The 16,378-nt window shown below is 53.6% G+C and overlaps 1 protein-coding gene across 1 annotated transcript; it reads left to right on the top strand.

Annotated features, from left to right (window-relative positions):
- Positions 1-1,072: 1,072 nt before the first annotated feature.
- Positions 1,073-1,916, top strand: RPRM (reprimo, TP53 dependent G2 arrest mediator homolog). Its single transcript, XM_069021586.1, has one exon. It carries the CDS (start codon positions 1,209-1,211, stop codon positions 1,617-1,619), a length of 411 nt encoding a protein of 136 aa, XP_068877687.1. The 5' UTR covers positions 1,073-1,208; the 3' UTR covers positions 1,620-1,916.
- Positions 1,917-16,378: the final 14,462 nt, after the last annotated feature.

Raw genomic sequence — 16,378 nt, 5'->3', positions numbered from 1 at the left:
CTGATCCCTGTGAGTTCCCCTAAAAGCACTCCCAAACCCCATTCCCAAAGCTCCCTCCCTTGGGAGAGTCCAGCCCTGAAATCCGTTTGCCAAAACCCAATACAAATCCCATGGGCAAAAATCCTGCTGCCCCAATGCCCCCAAATCCCCCAATTCCCCTAAATCCCCCTCCTCATGCCCCTCCAAACTTCTCCCATCCAAACCCACTCCCTAAACGCCCCTCACATCCTCCCCTTGCCCCATCCAGCTCTCCAAGCCCCCAATCCCATTCTCCTGCTCCCCAAATCCTCCCCACTCTCCCTGGCCCCCCTCGCAGCCCCCTCCCAGCCCTTTGTGCTCCCAACCCCTTCCCCGCGCCCGCCTCCCGCTTCCCCAAACCCGCTCCCCTTCCCGACCCTTTTCCAAGCCGAATCCCCTTCCCTCTTCCCAAAGCCACCCCCAAAACGCCGCCCTCCCCCTTTCCTGATCCCCCATCCCGATTCCCAAAGAGCCGCTCCCCTTCCCGAGCCCTCCCCACGCCCACCACTCCTCTGTGGCCCCAAAACCCCTCCCTGATCCTTTCCCATTCCAGCCCAACTTCCCACCCTCCAACTCTCTCCACTCCCTCCTCCCTCTCCCACCCCAAACCCTCTCCCCTCCCTCCCCATCGCAACCCTCCCTCCTCATCCCCACCCTCCCCATTCCCAAACGCTCTTCCCTCCCTGCCCATCCCAACCCTCCCTTCTCTCCCTCCCATCCCCACTCCAACCCTCCCACTCCAAGCCCGCTCCCCTCCCTCGCGTCCCCTCCCTCCCCATCCCCATCCCCACCCTCCATCCCTCCCTCCATCCCCAACCCCTCTCTCTCCCCTCCCTCTCCATCCCCACCCTCCCTCCGACCCCTCTCCCCTCCCTGTCCATCCCATCCCATCCCATCCCATCCCATCCCATCCCATCCCATCCCATCCCATCCCATCCCATCCCATCCCATCCCGGTCCCCTCCCCGGCTGTCCCCGCGGGGCGGAGCGGAGCGGGCGGTGCCGGGCGGGCAGCGCGGAGCGGCCAGGTTGGGCTCGCCTGGGCTCGGCACGGCTCCGCCCGGCCCGCCTGGGCTCGCCTGGGCTCGGCACGGCTCCGCCCGGCCCGGCTCGGGCCGCCTGCATGCGGCGGCGGCGGCGGCGGGGCTGCCGGGCGGGACGAGCGGCGCCTCGGCGGGGCTCCCGGCGGGGATGAACGGCTCGCTGGGGCTCCCGGCGGGGATGAACGGCTCGCTGGGGATTCCAGGAGGGATGAACGGCTCGCTGGCGATCCCGGCGGGGCTGAACGGCTCCTCGGCGGCGGCGGCGGGGCTGCTGGCGGGGGCCGGGGGCGCGGCGCTGGAGCTGGAGCGGGCGCTGCGCTGCTGCACCGCCGCCTCCGTGGTGACCGACGGCAGCGGCGCGGCGGCGGACGAGCGCAGCCTGTACATCATGCGCGTGGTGCAGATCGCCGTCATGTGCGTGCTGGCCCTCACCGTGGTGTTCGGCATCTTCTTCCTCGGCTGCAACCTCCTCATCAAGTCCGAGGGCATGATCAACTTTCTGGTCAAGGACCGCCGCCCGTCCAAGGAGGTGGAGGCGGTGGTGGTGGGGCCGTACTGACCGCAGCGCTGGCCGCCGGACTGACCGCAGCGCTGGCCGCCGGACTGACCGCAGCGCTGGCCGCCGGACTGACCGCCCGCAGCCCTCCCGCGGACACGCGGGCTCGGCTTGGAGCCTCCTGAAAAGCAGCAGGCGAACGGATCCCGGGATGCCGGAGGCCAGGAGATGCTCGGGGTGGCCGGAGCCGCCCATCCCGGCGCATCCCGGCGCATCCCGGCCCATCCCGGCGCATCCCGGCCCGTCCCGGCCCGTCCCGGTCCCGTCCCGCCGCCCGCGGCTGCCGAAGTAAAGCGTGCTCTGATGGCAACAGGTCTGGGCTGCTTATTCCGTCCGCCTCCATCCCTTCCCTTCCCTTCCCTTCCCATCCCTTCCCTTCCCTTCCCATCCCATCCCATCCCATCCCATCCCTTCCCTTCCCTTCCCATCCCATCCCATCCCATCCCATCCCATCCCATCCCATCCCATCCCATCCCATCCCATCCCATCCCTCCCGCGAGTCCCGGGATGCCGCGGAGGGGAGCGGGGAGCGGCCGGGATGGAGCTTTCCCTGTCCCCCCGCGGCCCGTCCGAGCGGGATTTCCCGTCCAGCCGCGTTAAAACTTCCCTTTTCCAGCGCTTTTCCGGCGCTTTTCCAGCCCCCGCGTCTGGCTGAACGCGGGACCCGCATCCCTGCGCTCGGGGAGATGCGGCAATTGCGTTCCTGCCCCTGGATCGCGGCTGTGCCCAGGGAATCCAGGCAGCCCACCCCGGCTGTATCCCGCCGGCCGGGAACACAGCGGCAATTTTGGCTCTGGAAACCCCCCAAATCCGGGTTTTATTATCCTAGCTAAAATCCTGCCCAACAGGTGACTTCGCACGGGCACATTCCAGAGGGAGAAGCCGCTGCTCCCACGGGATTTGGATTCCTCCGTCCATTCCCTCCCCAGGGATCTTTCCGTGCGAGCTTTCCCGGCTGTTTCTCCCATTCCCAGCGGGATCCTCCTGGGGCTAAATCCATGCATCCACATCGGCTGGGGGAGGGGTGGCCACTTCCCGGGAATCCCGGCAGCGGGATGGGGACGAAGAGGCTCCAACAACCTGCGAGAAAATCGTTCTCCCGACACCCAAATTCCTGCTGGGAGGTGTTCATTGTCCAGGTTTTTAGTGCTGGAAGTTTTTTGGAGCTTCCTGGTTTTTCCCGGGGCTGGAAATGGCCGAGCTCCCGAAATTTTATGGACACCCCTAGGAGAGGTAATGAGGAGTTTAAATTGGAGTGGAAAAGGTGAAATCCATTTACACCTGGGCTGGAACGGGGTGGGAAAAGCTGGAGCTGCCAGAGGCACTCCTGGGAGAAGCTGAGACAAAGCAGAGCATCCCCATGGAATCAATTCCCTGAGCCCGGCAGGAATCTCGGCAGCGATCCCTCATTTCCAGCCACGTTTCAGGGAAAGACAAAGAACAGATCTGCCTGTTCTCCCGGGAACAAACACACCCTGGATCGGGCACCACGGAACAGAAACGCTCCCGAGGCATCCCGGCCAAACCGGCTGGAGAAATCTGTCCAAAATTCCCCTTTTTTACCCTTTAGTGCCGGAGGAACGTTAGGAAAAGCGGAATTTTAGGATAACACAATAAGAGGGAGAAATAATAGAGAGGTTCCAGTCATTCCAAAGCACTTCCAGCTGTTTAACTGGAATCACTTCGTGGTGGAGCGGAGAACACGAGCATTCCCGTATCCTGGAATATCCAGGAGTGCACTGAACACTCGGGCACTTTTTGGGAGTTAATCCATCAGGAATCCTTTATTAATTGCAGGGAATTCTTGGAGTAGAAGACATTTGAATTAAGCTTTGCCGGGAGCCACGGCTTTTCCCAACACCACAATTCCAAGCTGAGGCAAACTCCTGGTTCCGACCTAAAACTGTGGAATTTTCAGCTTCAATCCAAAATCCCTCCTTGCCTGGTGCCCCCACCCTAACCCAGTGTTTGTGGCTCTAATCCCTAAAAATATCCCTTATTTTAGGCAGGGAACAGTTGGGAAAAGGGTTTTTCCTGCTGAGTGCTATGGAGGTGTTGGGACACATCCAGGGCATCTGTGGGATTTGGGCCTCTCTCCCTCTGTCCTGTGGGGATTTGGGAATTGGCACGGAGAACAGATGGGATATTTATACCCTGTCCCCGGGCAGGAAGAGGGAAGCACTGGAAGAACCTCTGAGACTCTGGGATCGCCTCAATCCCGCATTTTTGGGGTGATAGAGGAGCAGGAACCTCAGGGGGAATGGAGATTTTCCAGCTGCTCCTGTCATTTTTTGGAAAACACCTGGAAAGCTGCAAGGGAAGCCTGTGGGATCAACAAGCCTAGCTCTGTCAGCTCCTGGAAAAACAAATCTGGCTTGTGGTGCCGAGGGGTGAGGAAAGGGGGATCTTTGGGATGAAGCCAGCGTGGATCCCCACAGGAGGCTCCACAATCCTGGAGCTGGTGTAAGGAGAGCCCGAGGAATGGCTTCCCTGGGCCTGGATTGTTCCTCCAAAATGGTGGCATTGTTCCCATCTCACCACCAAATTCCAGGCCCTTTCCTCAATGTGCGTTCCCACTTCTCCACAATGTTTCCATCCATGGAATTCCCAGAGGAGCAGAAGACTGAGTGACCTGGGAGACGTGAGCAGCTCTCAGGAATTGCTGTGGGATCCCAAAAGGGTGGGATCCTGGAATGGTTTGGGATGGGAGGGAACTTAAATCCTGTTTATTCCACCCCTGCCATGGGCAGGGACACCTCCCACTGTGCCAGGCTGCTCCAGCCCCAATGTCCAGCCTGGCCTTGGGCACTGCCAGGGATCCAGGGGCAGCCCCAGCTGCTCTGGGCACCCTGTGCCAGGGCCTGCTCACCCTCCCAGGGAACAATTCCTTCCCAATATCCCACCTTACCCTGCCCTCTCTGGCACTGGGAAGCCATTCCCTGTGTCCTGTCCCTCCAGCCCTTGTCCCAAGGGGAGATGTTGTTGGGAATATTTCCAGTTTTTGAGACAATCTTATGATTCCTGGCAGGGAAGGACTCTGCAGCAGGGCCTTGTCCCTGCAGAATTCCCACCGGGATGGCAGGGATTGGAATGAGGTGATCCCTTCCAATCCAAACCATTCTGGGATCCCATGACCCAGTTTGGAAATTTTTATGGCTGTTTTGGAATGAACAACACCCAAAAATTCCCTGCAGCCCCAAGGAGAGCAGGTCCCTCATGGAATATTTGGAATTCTCCTGGAGTACAGCAGCAGAACAGCTCCAATGTGACTTTCCTGGAGCCAGGGTTGGAGTGGCCTCACCTCAGGCTTCCTGAATTCCTAATCTCTGTCTCCACAGCCATGACATCACCACTTTCATGGATTAAATCCCAGTGCCAGGAGCTGCAGGGCAGAGCTCAGGGCCACACACCCCTCCGTGCTCAGCTCCCAGCTGGAAAAACCCCGGGAAAAACCCTTTCCTGGGAATCAAACCCACCCAGATCCCCCCTGGATCCGAGGGGCGCCTGCTGCCTGCGCTTCCCTCCAGGAATGCAGGCTGGGAAGAGCAGTGATGGATTTCACGCTTCCAGCCCCGAGGTGCCGCGGATCCTTCCGGAGACAAACCCGGAGGCGCCTCGGCCGCTCCCTGGCGCGGCTGGGTCGATACCTCAGCCCGGAGCCGCTCATTAAAAACACTCCGGGAGCTGCCGGAGCCTCCGGATAGCCCCGGGAATGCACTCCGGGTAATGGCTCCGTGCTTTGCGTCGTCTGCTCTCCACCTCTTTTCGGGAATCAGCGTCCAGCCCCGGCGAGGGATGAGGGAAGGAGCACTTTGGCAGCTCAGCCACACCAGGGGCGGGGGGGGTAATTCCAGGTCCATACTCAGGCCAAATTCCCATCGATTTTTAAAGCAGCTCAGCTCGAATGAGGAAAATCTGCTCCCGAAGCTCATTTGGAGCTAAAAAAATGAAACCTTTTTAGGGCCAGAGCTGTTCCAGCTCCCTGGTTCGCCCTAATATTTGTCATTCCAAGTGGAATCCGTTCCTGGATCCCACAGCGCTGGGGCTGGCAGCTCTTAGTGAAAGGATGGTCCCTAAAAATCCCAGTATTCTGCTGGGATCCCCTGTAAAATCCCTGATATTCTGCCGGGATCCCTTTCTAAAAATCCCAATATTCAGCTGGGCCCCCTCATTACCAGGATCCCATTAATGATCATTAGCGAGCGGCTCGTTAGCGGGGCTGCTCCTCCTCCCAGCCCTGTGTGTGTCCATGAATGGATCGTATCCATTGATTCCAGCCGGGAACAACTGGCCCGGCCCACGGAGCCCCAGGGGACAGCGACTCTTCCCATTCCTTTGGAAGAGAATCCAGCACTGGCAGCTCCAGAATTAAACTTGGGAGTTGCTGTCCCAAAATTGGATTTTCGGAGCTGTTGCTGGCAGCCAAATTTCTCCAGCCAGCTCCCAGCCCCTGAGCCTGGAATTGTAATTCCCAAACTCTGGAGTCAAAGGGTTGTTGTGGGAATTATTTTGAAGTGTTCAGGGACCTGTCGGAATTCAGGGCTGGTTTTTCTCATCCCAAGATTCCATGAGGCCTCCAAGGTGAAATTTTAGCAGCAGCATCTTCTCCCTTCACTGGACTGAATTTCAGACCAAGGAATATTGGTGGATATACAGTTTATTCCCTCTGGAATATGGAGCCGGGCTGGGAGAGCTGGGAATGTTCACCTGGAGAAGGGAAGGACACAGGGAGAGCTCTGAGCCCCTTGCAGGACCTAAAGGGGCTCCAGGAGAGCTGGAGAGGGACTGGGGACAAGGCATGGAGGGACAGGACACAGGGAATGGCTTCCCAGTGCCAGAGGGCAGGGATGGATGGGATATTGGGAATTCGGAATTGTTCCCTGTGAGGGTGGGCAGGCCCTGGCACAGGGTGCCCAGAGCAGCTGGGGCTGCCCCTGGATCCCTGGCAGTGCCCAAGGCCAGGCTGGACATTGGGACTGGAGCAGCCTGGGACAGTGGGAGGTGTCCCTGCCCATGGAACAGGTGGATTGGGATGGTTTTAAAGTCCCTTCCATCCCAAACCATCCCATAATTCTGACTCATTCAATGATCGCTGATGAGTTTACAGGGATCTGCCTTTTTTATGGGACACCTTTATTATTTCATGCCCAAAATCCGATATTTTTTATCGCTGGGGCCCAGACTCTTCCTCTGAAGATGAAAACCGAAGGAAGTGGGAGCTTTCCAGGGCTGAGCAGATCCATCAATTTGGCCATGGGCAGCTTGGGACCTATTCTGCAGTTATGGGATGTATTTTTAGCCCATGGAAAAACATTGTCAGGAGCACCTGATATGACAAACACACAGAGCAATCCATCACTGCCCGGCCGTCATTCCCCCGCAGCCAGGAGGGTTTCACTTCCCCACCACTCGCTGCTAATTTGGAAATGTCTCCAGGGAGCCTGACTGGAGGAACCAGGGAGGGAGATGGAGCAGGGATGGAGGAGATGGAGAGGGGATGGAGGAGATGGAGATGGGATGGAGGAGATGGAGATGGGATGGAGGAGATGGGGAGGGGATGGAGGAGATGGAGAGGGGATGGAGGAGATGGAGGAGATGGAGCTGGGATGGAGGAGATGGAGGAGATGGAGCTGGGATGGAGGAGATGGAGAGGGGATGGAGGAGATGGAGCTGGGATGGAGGAGATGGAGAGGGGATGGAGGAGATGGAGCTGGGATGGAGGAGATGGAGTGGGGATGGAGGAGATGGAGCTGGGATGGAGGAGATGGAGCTGGGATGGAGGAGATGGAGAGGGGATGGAGGAGATGGAGCTGGGATGGAGGAGATGGAGTGGGGATGGAGGAGATGGAGCTGGGATGGAGGAGATGGAGAGGGGATGGAGGAGATGGGGAGGGGATGGAGGAGATGGATTGGGGTGCCTGGGGTAATCAGCTCAGGGTGGAGGTGCCAAATTCCAGCCAGGACCACGTTCCTTCATTTATTCTGGAAGTTTTCCTGTCAAAACGCCAGATCCTGGCAATCCACACATGGCCGGAATGTGCAGCTCCTGGAAGAGTCCAAGCCTGGCTTGGACTCCCTCATCCTCATCAGCGGTGCTTGGAGCATTCCAAGGAACTGGTACGGGGGGATCATGAAATTCCAGGCTGGTTTGGGATGGAAAGGACCTTAAATCCCATCTCATTCCACCCCCTGCCATGGGCACCTCCCGCTCTCGCACACCCAAACCGGGGCTGACCAAACTCCTTCCAAAACCTCTTCCTTCCTTGTTCCTCCCAAATCCAAAGGGAAAAGACAAATTACAGAGTTGAGAGCACAAACATCCCATGGTGGTGGTGAAAAATCCTAAAAAGCCCCACAAAAATTGGGCCAGGACTCAGGAGTTGGGTGGTACCTCCCTTCCCATCCGTGTTTTGTTTTGTTTCAATTTTTAGGGAATTGTTTGGCAGGACAGGGATTGAATCCAGACTGGGAATGACTTAATGAGGCCAGGAAGGAAATGTATTGCTCTGCTCCAGCCCTGGATGGGGAGAGCTCGGAGATCCTTTAAAAATGAGCTGGAAGCAGAATTAATTTGGGAATCATCCCTCCCTCAGCCACCGGAGCACAGCTGAGCATTCCCAGGTGAAATCCCAGCTGCTTCTGTCGGGAATAAAAATCCAACCTGGGACTGGACAGGCAGGAATAAACAATAAGTAAGAAATAATGAATAAATAATAAATAATAAGGAATCAAGAAGGAACAGAAACATTTAAATCCCAAAAAAGTTGCAGGAAAGCTCTGGATCCTCCAGCCCTGGCACAGCTGCCCAGGGCAGGGCTGGAATTCCCATTCCTGGAGGGATTTCAAGCCCTGTGCATGTGGCACTTGGGGACAAGGCTTAGAGGGCTTTTCCAGCCTTAGCAATTCCATGATTTCTGGTTATCCTGAGCAGGAAGTTCCCTGAGGACCAGGAAGGGTCATTTTGGGTGACGTGGGACCATTTTCCTTCAGGATGAAGGGAAATAGTGGGACACAACCTGGGAATGGGGGTGAGGGAGAAGAAAAAAAGGGAAATATCCTTAAATTTCTCCATTCTGGGCGACTCCAAAGATTCACCAGGAAGTGGGGAACGGCCTCGGCTCCTGCTGGAGCTCCGTGAGATTGAGGATTTATGGAAGGAAGAAATTGAGGAATTCTCTCCCTCCATCAATCTCCAAAGGCCCTTTCCCTGGAGATGGATCCCTGGGAAGAACAGCCCCTTCCAGCTGCTCCTGCTGGTGCCAAATGGGATGGGGGGGATTCCAGCACGGCAAGGCTGGGATAAATCCCAGTTGAAAGATGGAGATCGGGCTACAGGAATGGTTCCGCACTGCCGGTGTTCCCAAGGGGAGTTTTGCCATTCTCCCTCCACATCCCAAGGCGGATTCATCGGGATAATTCATTTTCTTCGGGTCTTTGGGACAAAGCTTCTGCCTTTCTTTTCCATCCAATGTTTCCTCCTAATTCAGGATTCCACAAGAGGTGGGGAGAGAGCCAGGAGGGAACGAAGCTCCCGCTCGGAGCTGGGATGGGAGAACAAGGCTGAACTCCCCAAATCCAAAGCGTAATTAAAGGAAATCGAGTTTTGTGAGGGAAAAAATTCCCAATCCCACATTGATTTCAAGAGCAGGAGTTGGTTGAAATATCCAGAAAAAGGAAAAAATCAGTGTAGGCACCATTTTCCCAGGAAAAGCTGCTGCAGCCGCTTCCCAACGTTACGGATGAAGCTGTCACGGAGCTGCCGGTGGGAATGAAATCCTGGATTCCCTCTGCTGCCATCCCGGTGTCAGGAATGATCTGCTTGGAAAAGAGGCATGGAGGGCTGGGAGAAAGGGCTCAGGGTGGTGGGAAGAGCTTTCCAGGGATAAATCCTGCCCTGGGATCCGTGTCCATCGTGGCCAGCCCACGATTTCTCAGCCAATTCCCGGGATTTGCCTCCACACCACGTGTGGGGTTTTCATGGAATGGTTTGGGGTAGGAAGGACCTTAAACCTCATCTCATTCCATCATGGAAAGTTCCATCAAATCCTGTCCCCAGCGTGGCGTTGAGCTTTTCCAGGGATGTGGCAGGAGCAGGACATGGCTGGCCAAGGATCCTCCCACACCTCCAGCTTTTTATGGATAGCGTAGAATTAAATCATAAATCAATAAAATCCTACCAAATGTCCAAACCTTTGGCACTAAATTCCTGAATTTCCCAAAGGGGGATGGCATTCTGGAAGAAAATGTATTTGGGGAGGGGATTATGGTAAAAAAGTTGGGATTTTTTCCCCTCAAATGCTGTTCTCGACCTGCAGAACTTGTGGGGCTAGGAGGACAAGTGGGTGGGAATCTTTTATTGGGAAAGGATCATGGAATCCTGGAATTCCAGACTGGTTTGGGTTGGAAAAGACCTTAAAGTTCATCCCATAAAAGGAAACCGGGAGGTTTGCACTGGAAATAAAGGGGGGAAAAGGGGTAAAAGGGGAAAAAAGGGAAAAAGGGGGGGAAAAGGGGAAAATGGGGGAAAAGGGGAAAAAGGGGAAAAAGGGGAAAATGGGGGGGGGAAGGGGAAAATGGGGGGAAAAGGGATAAAAAGGGAAAAAGGGGGGAAAGGGAAAAAAGGGGAAAAGGGAAAAAAGGGGGGGAAGGGGAAGAAAGGGGACAAAAGGGCGAAAGGGGAAAAAAGAGGGAAAAGGGGGGAAAAAGGGAGAAAAATGGGTAAAAAGGGAAAAAGGGGAAAAAAGGGGGGAAAAAGAGGAAAAAAGGGGGGAAAGGGAGGGAAAAAGGGAAACTAGAAGATTTGCACCATAAATAAAGGAAAATAAAGGAAAATAAGGGAAAGTAAAGGAAAATAAAGGAAAATAAAGGAAAATAAAAGAAAATAAAGGAAAATAAAGGAAAATAAAGGAGGTTTGCACTGGAAATAAAGGGAAATAAATGGAAATAAAGGAAAAGCAGGAGCTTTGCACTGGAAATAAAGGGAAATAAATGGAAATAAAGGAAAAGCAGGAGCTTTGCAGAGCTGGAGGCTTTGCTCCCATCTCATTTTAAACTGGAAAATCGCCTCCTGTCATCCAGGCTTCAGCAGAGGATTAGGAACTGTCCGGGATATAAAAGGAAAATAAAGCATGGAAGATTTTATGACAGGAGAAAAATGAACAATGGCCCAAATCCATCTCCGAGGGGGAGAGGAGGCTGATCCATGCTTTTTGCTGGATGTAATGTAATTTCTCCGGCGTTTTCTGTCTGATAAGCAGGGATGAAGTGTTTGTGTCGGAAAAATTCCGTGTGCTCAGGAAAGGCTCATTTAAAGGGATGGGAAGGGAAGGAGGATGGAGATGAGATGGTGGCCTCCAGCACTGAAAACTTCCCCAGGAGAATTATCCGGAATTCTCTTCTCCCATACAAAACCCACTGAAAGCCCATTAAAAATCCCGGATCCGGATGCACGGCTCATTAGCACACGGACAGACGTGGGAATGGCAAAGGAGTTGTTTGGAAAAGCCTCCAAATGCAAGTTCCTGCTGTCCCCCAGCTCCGCCAGCTCTGGCTTGGCCTCCTCTGGGAAGGGATTGGTTCCCAAAAGAAACAGGGATGCAGCTGCCTCTTGGATCAGGGCTTCACTTTGGAATCTCTGAAGGGAAACACACCTGAAATTCCCTGGAAATCCATCCCAAATCCAGATTTTTGGGACACAGAGGGACACCTGGAGCCAGGGTTAACTCTAAACTCGGGTTTAGCTTTAGGCGACTCCTCACCAGTTCTGAATTCCCATCAAAGCTGGAATTCCCTGTTTCTCCTGAAGCCCCATATCCAGCTGGAATTCAGCTTCCAGGGATTCCCTGACTCCTTTTCCTAACGCCTTCTTGCTTTCCTGCCTTGCAGCAGGCAGGGAATGCCAAAGGAGGGAATCTTCTCCCGATCCAATCCCGTGCGATTCCCTGTCCCTGTCCCCCCGTCTGGAGGACACGGATCCCCACTCCAGTGCAATCCCACCTCTGGAATGTTTGCCAAAGCAGAGACATGGACCAAAGGACCAGGAAAAACATTCCCTGAGGCTCCATTCGCTGGATCCAACTGCCCCAATCCCTCCCATTCCTGGAGGGATTTCAAATCCATGCGGATGTGGCACTTGGGGACACGGATCGGGGTGGCCTTGCTTGGATTCCATGACCTCCGAGGGTTTTCCCAACCCAAACAATTCCATGATTCTACTCCTCGTTTCCTGGCTTTAAAAAGAGCTTGTAGCAATATTCCATCACTTTTCCTAAGATTTTAAGTCTGGAAGATCTCTTTAAGAAATGTATTTGGGAAAATTATGGATGGCCACAAGTAACAGAGATCCAGTAAGAGTCAGGCATCCCAAAGTTTACTGGGACATCTGGAAAGCTGCTGTTTGGAGTTTTGCACCACATTCCAACATTTTCCCCATCTCAGAAAGCTGCTTTTCCACAAAACCCACTGATTTTTCCATAGGTTCCTATTATTTTCCACAATTCTGCTTGATTTGGGAAAATCTTCCAAAGCTCTGGAAATTCTTTGGGGCGGCCAACTTTGAAATAAAGATTCCAAGGAAACGTTTAAATAAAGGGGTTTTTTTAGGAATGATCTGAGCTGGCTGGGAAACATTCAGAATACTGAGAATTCCTTAAATCCTGGTTTTCCATCGTGTCCATCCATATTTTAAAATTTGGTTGCGTTTTGAGGAAGGAAAAGCAGCGGCTCCAAGGAGCTCCAGAGGGATGGGAGAAACTCTGGGATAAAGGGATATAAAACGATGAGGAGTTGGAGTGATCCATGAATACTGGAGGAGTTTTCCTTCTCTAATCAGTTCTCCAGGAGCCACCCAAAGGGAAAGCTGAAATTCCAGCCCTGGATACCAGCGGAGTGGTTTCCTTGGCGATGGTAACCATGGGAAGGACTCAGATTCCCTTCCCTCTGCCTGATATTGAAGCCTCTCCACTGATCCATAAGGATTCGTTCTGAAATCCATCGGATTAATGGAAACCACCGGGTCAGATCCAGAGAAACGATGGAAAAACACATGGAGGGATTATTCCCTTCCCTGCTCTGCCTGGATTTTCATGGAAAAACCTTCTTCCTCTGCAATTCCCAGGTGGAGCCGGGTGGGGATTGGGGTCTGATCCCAGGGAACAGCGACAAGATGAGAGGGAATGGCCTCAGGCTGGGCCAGGAAAGATTTAGGTTGGATATTGGGAAAATGCCTCATGGAAAGGCTTGTCCAGTCCAGGGCAGGGCTGGAATTCCCATCCTGGAGGGATTTGGGTGTGGATGTGGCACTTGGGGCCATGGATTAGGGTGGTCTGGGAATGGTTGAACTCCATGAGCTCAGAGGGATTTTCCAAGCCAAACCATTCCATGATATTCCTGAATCCCAGAGGCTCCCTGGAAGCTCCTCGGGACCCCCAAACACCAAGAAATGGAATATTTTCTGTCAATTAACACAAATCCAGAATTTCTATTTTTAACTCCTCCCATCCCACAGTTTGCACTTCCAAAGGCTCCTCATCCCTAAATCCCTTGGATCAGCTCTCCCAAGGCTCCTGGAGCCACCTCTCGTGCCAGCCCCAGCCCCTTCCAAACGCTGCTCCTTCCCCTCCTCGGGAGCTGCTGCCAGGTGGATGCTGCTGCCCCGGGGCTCTTCCCTCATTTTCCCCCGGGAATTTCACCTAATGGAAGTCTGGGATGTGGCCAAGCTCTGCTTTTCCTGCAAAAAAGCAGGAATGCAAAGAGACAGAAGCAGGGCAGCCATGGATGGAGCAGCGGGAGCGGCTCCGCTCCGCTTCCCACCAAACCTTCCCCTCTCATGCAGGGAACATTCCATGGATTACCCATCCCAAAGCCGCTATTCCAGTGAAAGTGAGGTCCCAAACGGGCTGTGAGCTGGGCCTTGGGACAGAAAGCGCTCACAAAAAAACATTCCATGGTGTGGGATAAACACAGGGATCCCAGTCCTGCTGACTCGGGGTGTGGTGAATGTCCAGGGGGTCTTGGATGCCAAAAAATGGGAGGGAAACTCCAAAAAGGGGAGGAAATCTCTAAGAAAGGGAAGGAAAGCTCCAAAAAGGGGAGGAAAACTCTAAGAAAGGGAAGGAAAACTCCAAAAAGGGAAGGAAAACTCTAAGAAAGGGAAGGAAAACTCCAAAAAGGGGAGAAGAACTTGAAAAAAGGGAGGAAAACTCCAAAAAGGGGAGGAAAATTCCAAAAAGGGGAGGAAAATTCCAAAAAGGGGAGGAAAATTCCAAAAAGGGGAGGAAATCTCTAAGAAAGGGAAAGAAAGCTCCAAAAAGGGGAGGAAAACTTGAAAAAAGGGGAGGAAAACTCCAAAAAGGGGCGGAAAATTCCAAAAAGGGGAGGAAAACTCTAAGAAAGGGAAGGAAAACTCCAAAAAGGGGAGAAAAATTCCAAAAAAGGGAAGGAAAATTCCAAAAACCGAACCCTGGATCCCAAATCCTCGAGTAAAACAAGTTTTTATCCCAAAAGCACATCCCGCTGAAAAGGGGGAGGTTGACTTCAACCACGGAGCTCCTCTTTCCATGAAAATAAACCAGCAAAAATTCCCTGCAAATTAAACATTCCAAAGGGATGGGTCCATGAAAAATAAGGATTTCTCTTGGACACAAAGATTTCTCTCCCAAACAAAAAGTTTCTCTTCCCATCTGGGGGAGGTTGGGCTCTGCCAAAAGTTCCTGGAAGAAAACAGGGATTTGGGGAACTCCGGAATCTTTGGGTGTCGGTTCCCAGCTCTACACTCCTATAAATCCCTTTTTTTTCCCCAACTGGAATAATTTTGCCAAATTAGGAAAGCTCAGATAGGAAAGGGGTGTTCATTTTGCACAGAGTTGTAGATATTCCATGGAAACATCCCAGCTACTCTTGGATTTAATGTTTGCTGTCAAAATGGGACAAACTCCCCTTCCAATGACAAATTTTCCAGCTGGGATCTCATCTGAGCAGCTCCACTCCAGCTTTTTATGGAGCCATCCCTTTGTATCCCAATGGAAATAAACGGGAGGGAGGCAAAAAATGGTGTTTAAAAGCATTTATCTCCAAGTGCTTCCAGCTGCTCTCTCCAAAAGCACTTCCAGGGAATTCCAGCCCCGCTGGGAGCTCAGGGATTTCATCCCTCCAAACACAGCTCCCCTCAACAAGGATTTATTGTTGTTTCATGGAATTGCAGAATGGTTTAGGCTGGAAAAGTCCTCCAGGATAATGGACAGGACACAGGGAATGGATTGAAACTGCCAGAGGGCAGGGATGGATGGGAGATTGGGCAGGAATTCCTGGCTGGGAGGGTGGGGAGGGGTTGGGATGGAATTCCCAGAGCAGCTGTGGCTGCCCCTGGATCCCTGGCAGTGTCCCAGGCCAGGCTGGAGCAGCCTGGGATAGTGAGAGGTGTCGCTGCCCATGGAATGGGTGAAATAAATGGGATTTAAGGTCCCTTCCACCCCAAACCATCCCATGATTCCATGGAATCCGAGTGTGTGCCGCCCAGCCTGGCTGAGGAAGGTTAAACCCCTGCAGCAGAACACATCCCAGGATTCAATCCAACTTCTGGGATCACATTTCTCCCCCTGGGACGCTCTGTTAAAACCAAACCCCCTGGATGGACACCCCGAACACAAACCCAGCAAAATCCAAAACATTCCAATGTTGGCTCCATTTCCCAGAAGAGCCAATCCTGTTGTTCATTTTTCAACCATTTCCCTGGGAAGAAATGCCTCAGGAATGAGCTTCTCCTGGAGTGACGTCCATGGAAAACATGGAGAGCTAGGGAAGGAAGTAACAGATGTCATTCAGGCTCCCCTGCTCCCAACCCTAATTAAGGTGGGAACCAATCAGCTCTCATTAACATATGGAGCTCTTCCCAGCCATATTTCCTTTGGTTTAAAAATATCCCATTCCTGCCACGCAGGGAATAATGGCTCAGGGAATATTGACCTTTCAGTGATCCATTTGCATATTTAAATGTAATTTTTAATGGATTTGGTACAATTCGGATGCGAAAGGAAAAGTGACCCTCCAGGAAGAGGGAGCAGGAAGTGGCTGTGCAGCATTCCCAGGGAGGGGAAGACTCTGGGAGCTGTTCCCAGGGTGGGAATGGCTCCAATAGCCCATTTTTGGGGAAATTTTCCTGTATATCCTTGGATCAGTCATGGCAAAACAGGGGCTTTGCCTGGCTGTTTGTATCCTAGGAAAATGGGGGGAAAAACCTCACAGCCAGGAAAATTCCAGGGCCATTCCCAGTGTGGCTGCAGGCTGGGAAAGTGATGGCAACTGGGGTGTCTTGGCACTGGTGGCCCTGGGTTTGGCTCAGAACAGGGATTGCTCATGGATCAAACCAAGGAGGGATGGAATCATGGAATCCCAGAGTGGTTTGGGATGGAAGGGACCTTAAATCCCATCCCATTCCATGGGCAGGGACACCTCCCACTGTCCCAGGCTGCTCCCAGCCCCAGTGTCCAGCCTGGCCTTGGGCACTGCCAGGGATCCAGGGGCAGCCACAGCTGCTCTGGGAATTCCAGCCCAGCCCCTCCCCACCCTCATATCCAGGAATTCCCAATTCCCAATCTCCCATCCATCCCTGCCCTCTGGCACTGGGAAGCCATTCCCTGTGTCCTGTCCCTCCATGCCTTGTCCCCAGTCCCTCTCCAGCTCTCCTGGAGCCCCTTCAGGCCCTGCAAGGGGCTCGGAGCTCTCCCTGTGTCCTTCCCTTCTCCAGGTGAGCACCCCCAGCTCTC

This window comes from Aphelocoma coerulescens, chromosome 7 (genome assembly GCF_041296385.1).
Source record: "Aphelocoma coerulescens isolate FSJ_1873_10779 chromosome 7, UR_Acoe_1.0, whole genome shotgun sequence".
Lineage (NCBI taxonomy): Eukaryota > Metazoa > Chordata > Aves > Passeriformes > Corvidae > Aphelocoma > Aphelocoma coerulescens.
This window is presented reverse-complemented; position numbering and strand designations above follow the sequence as displayed.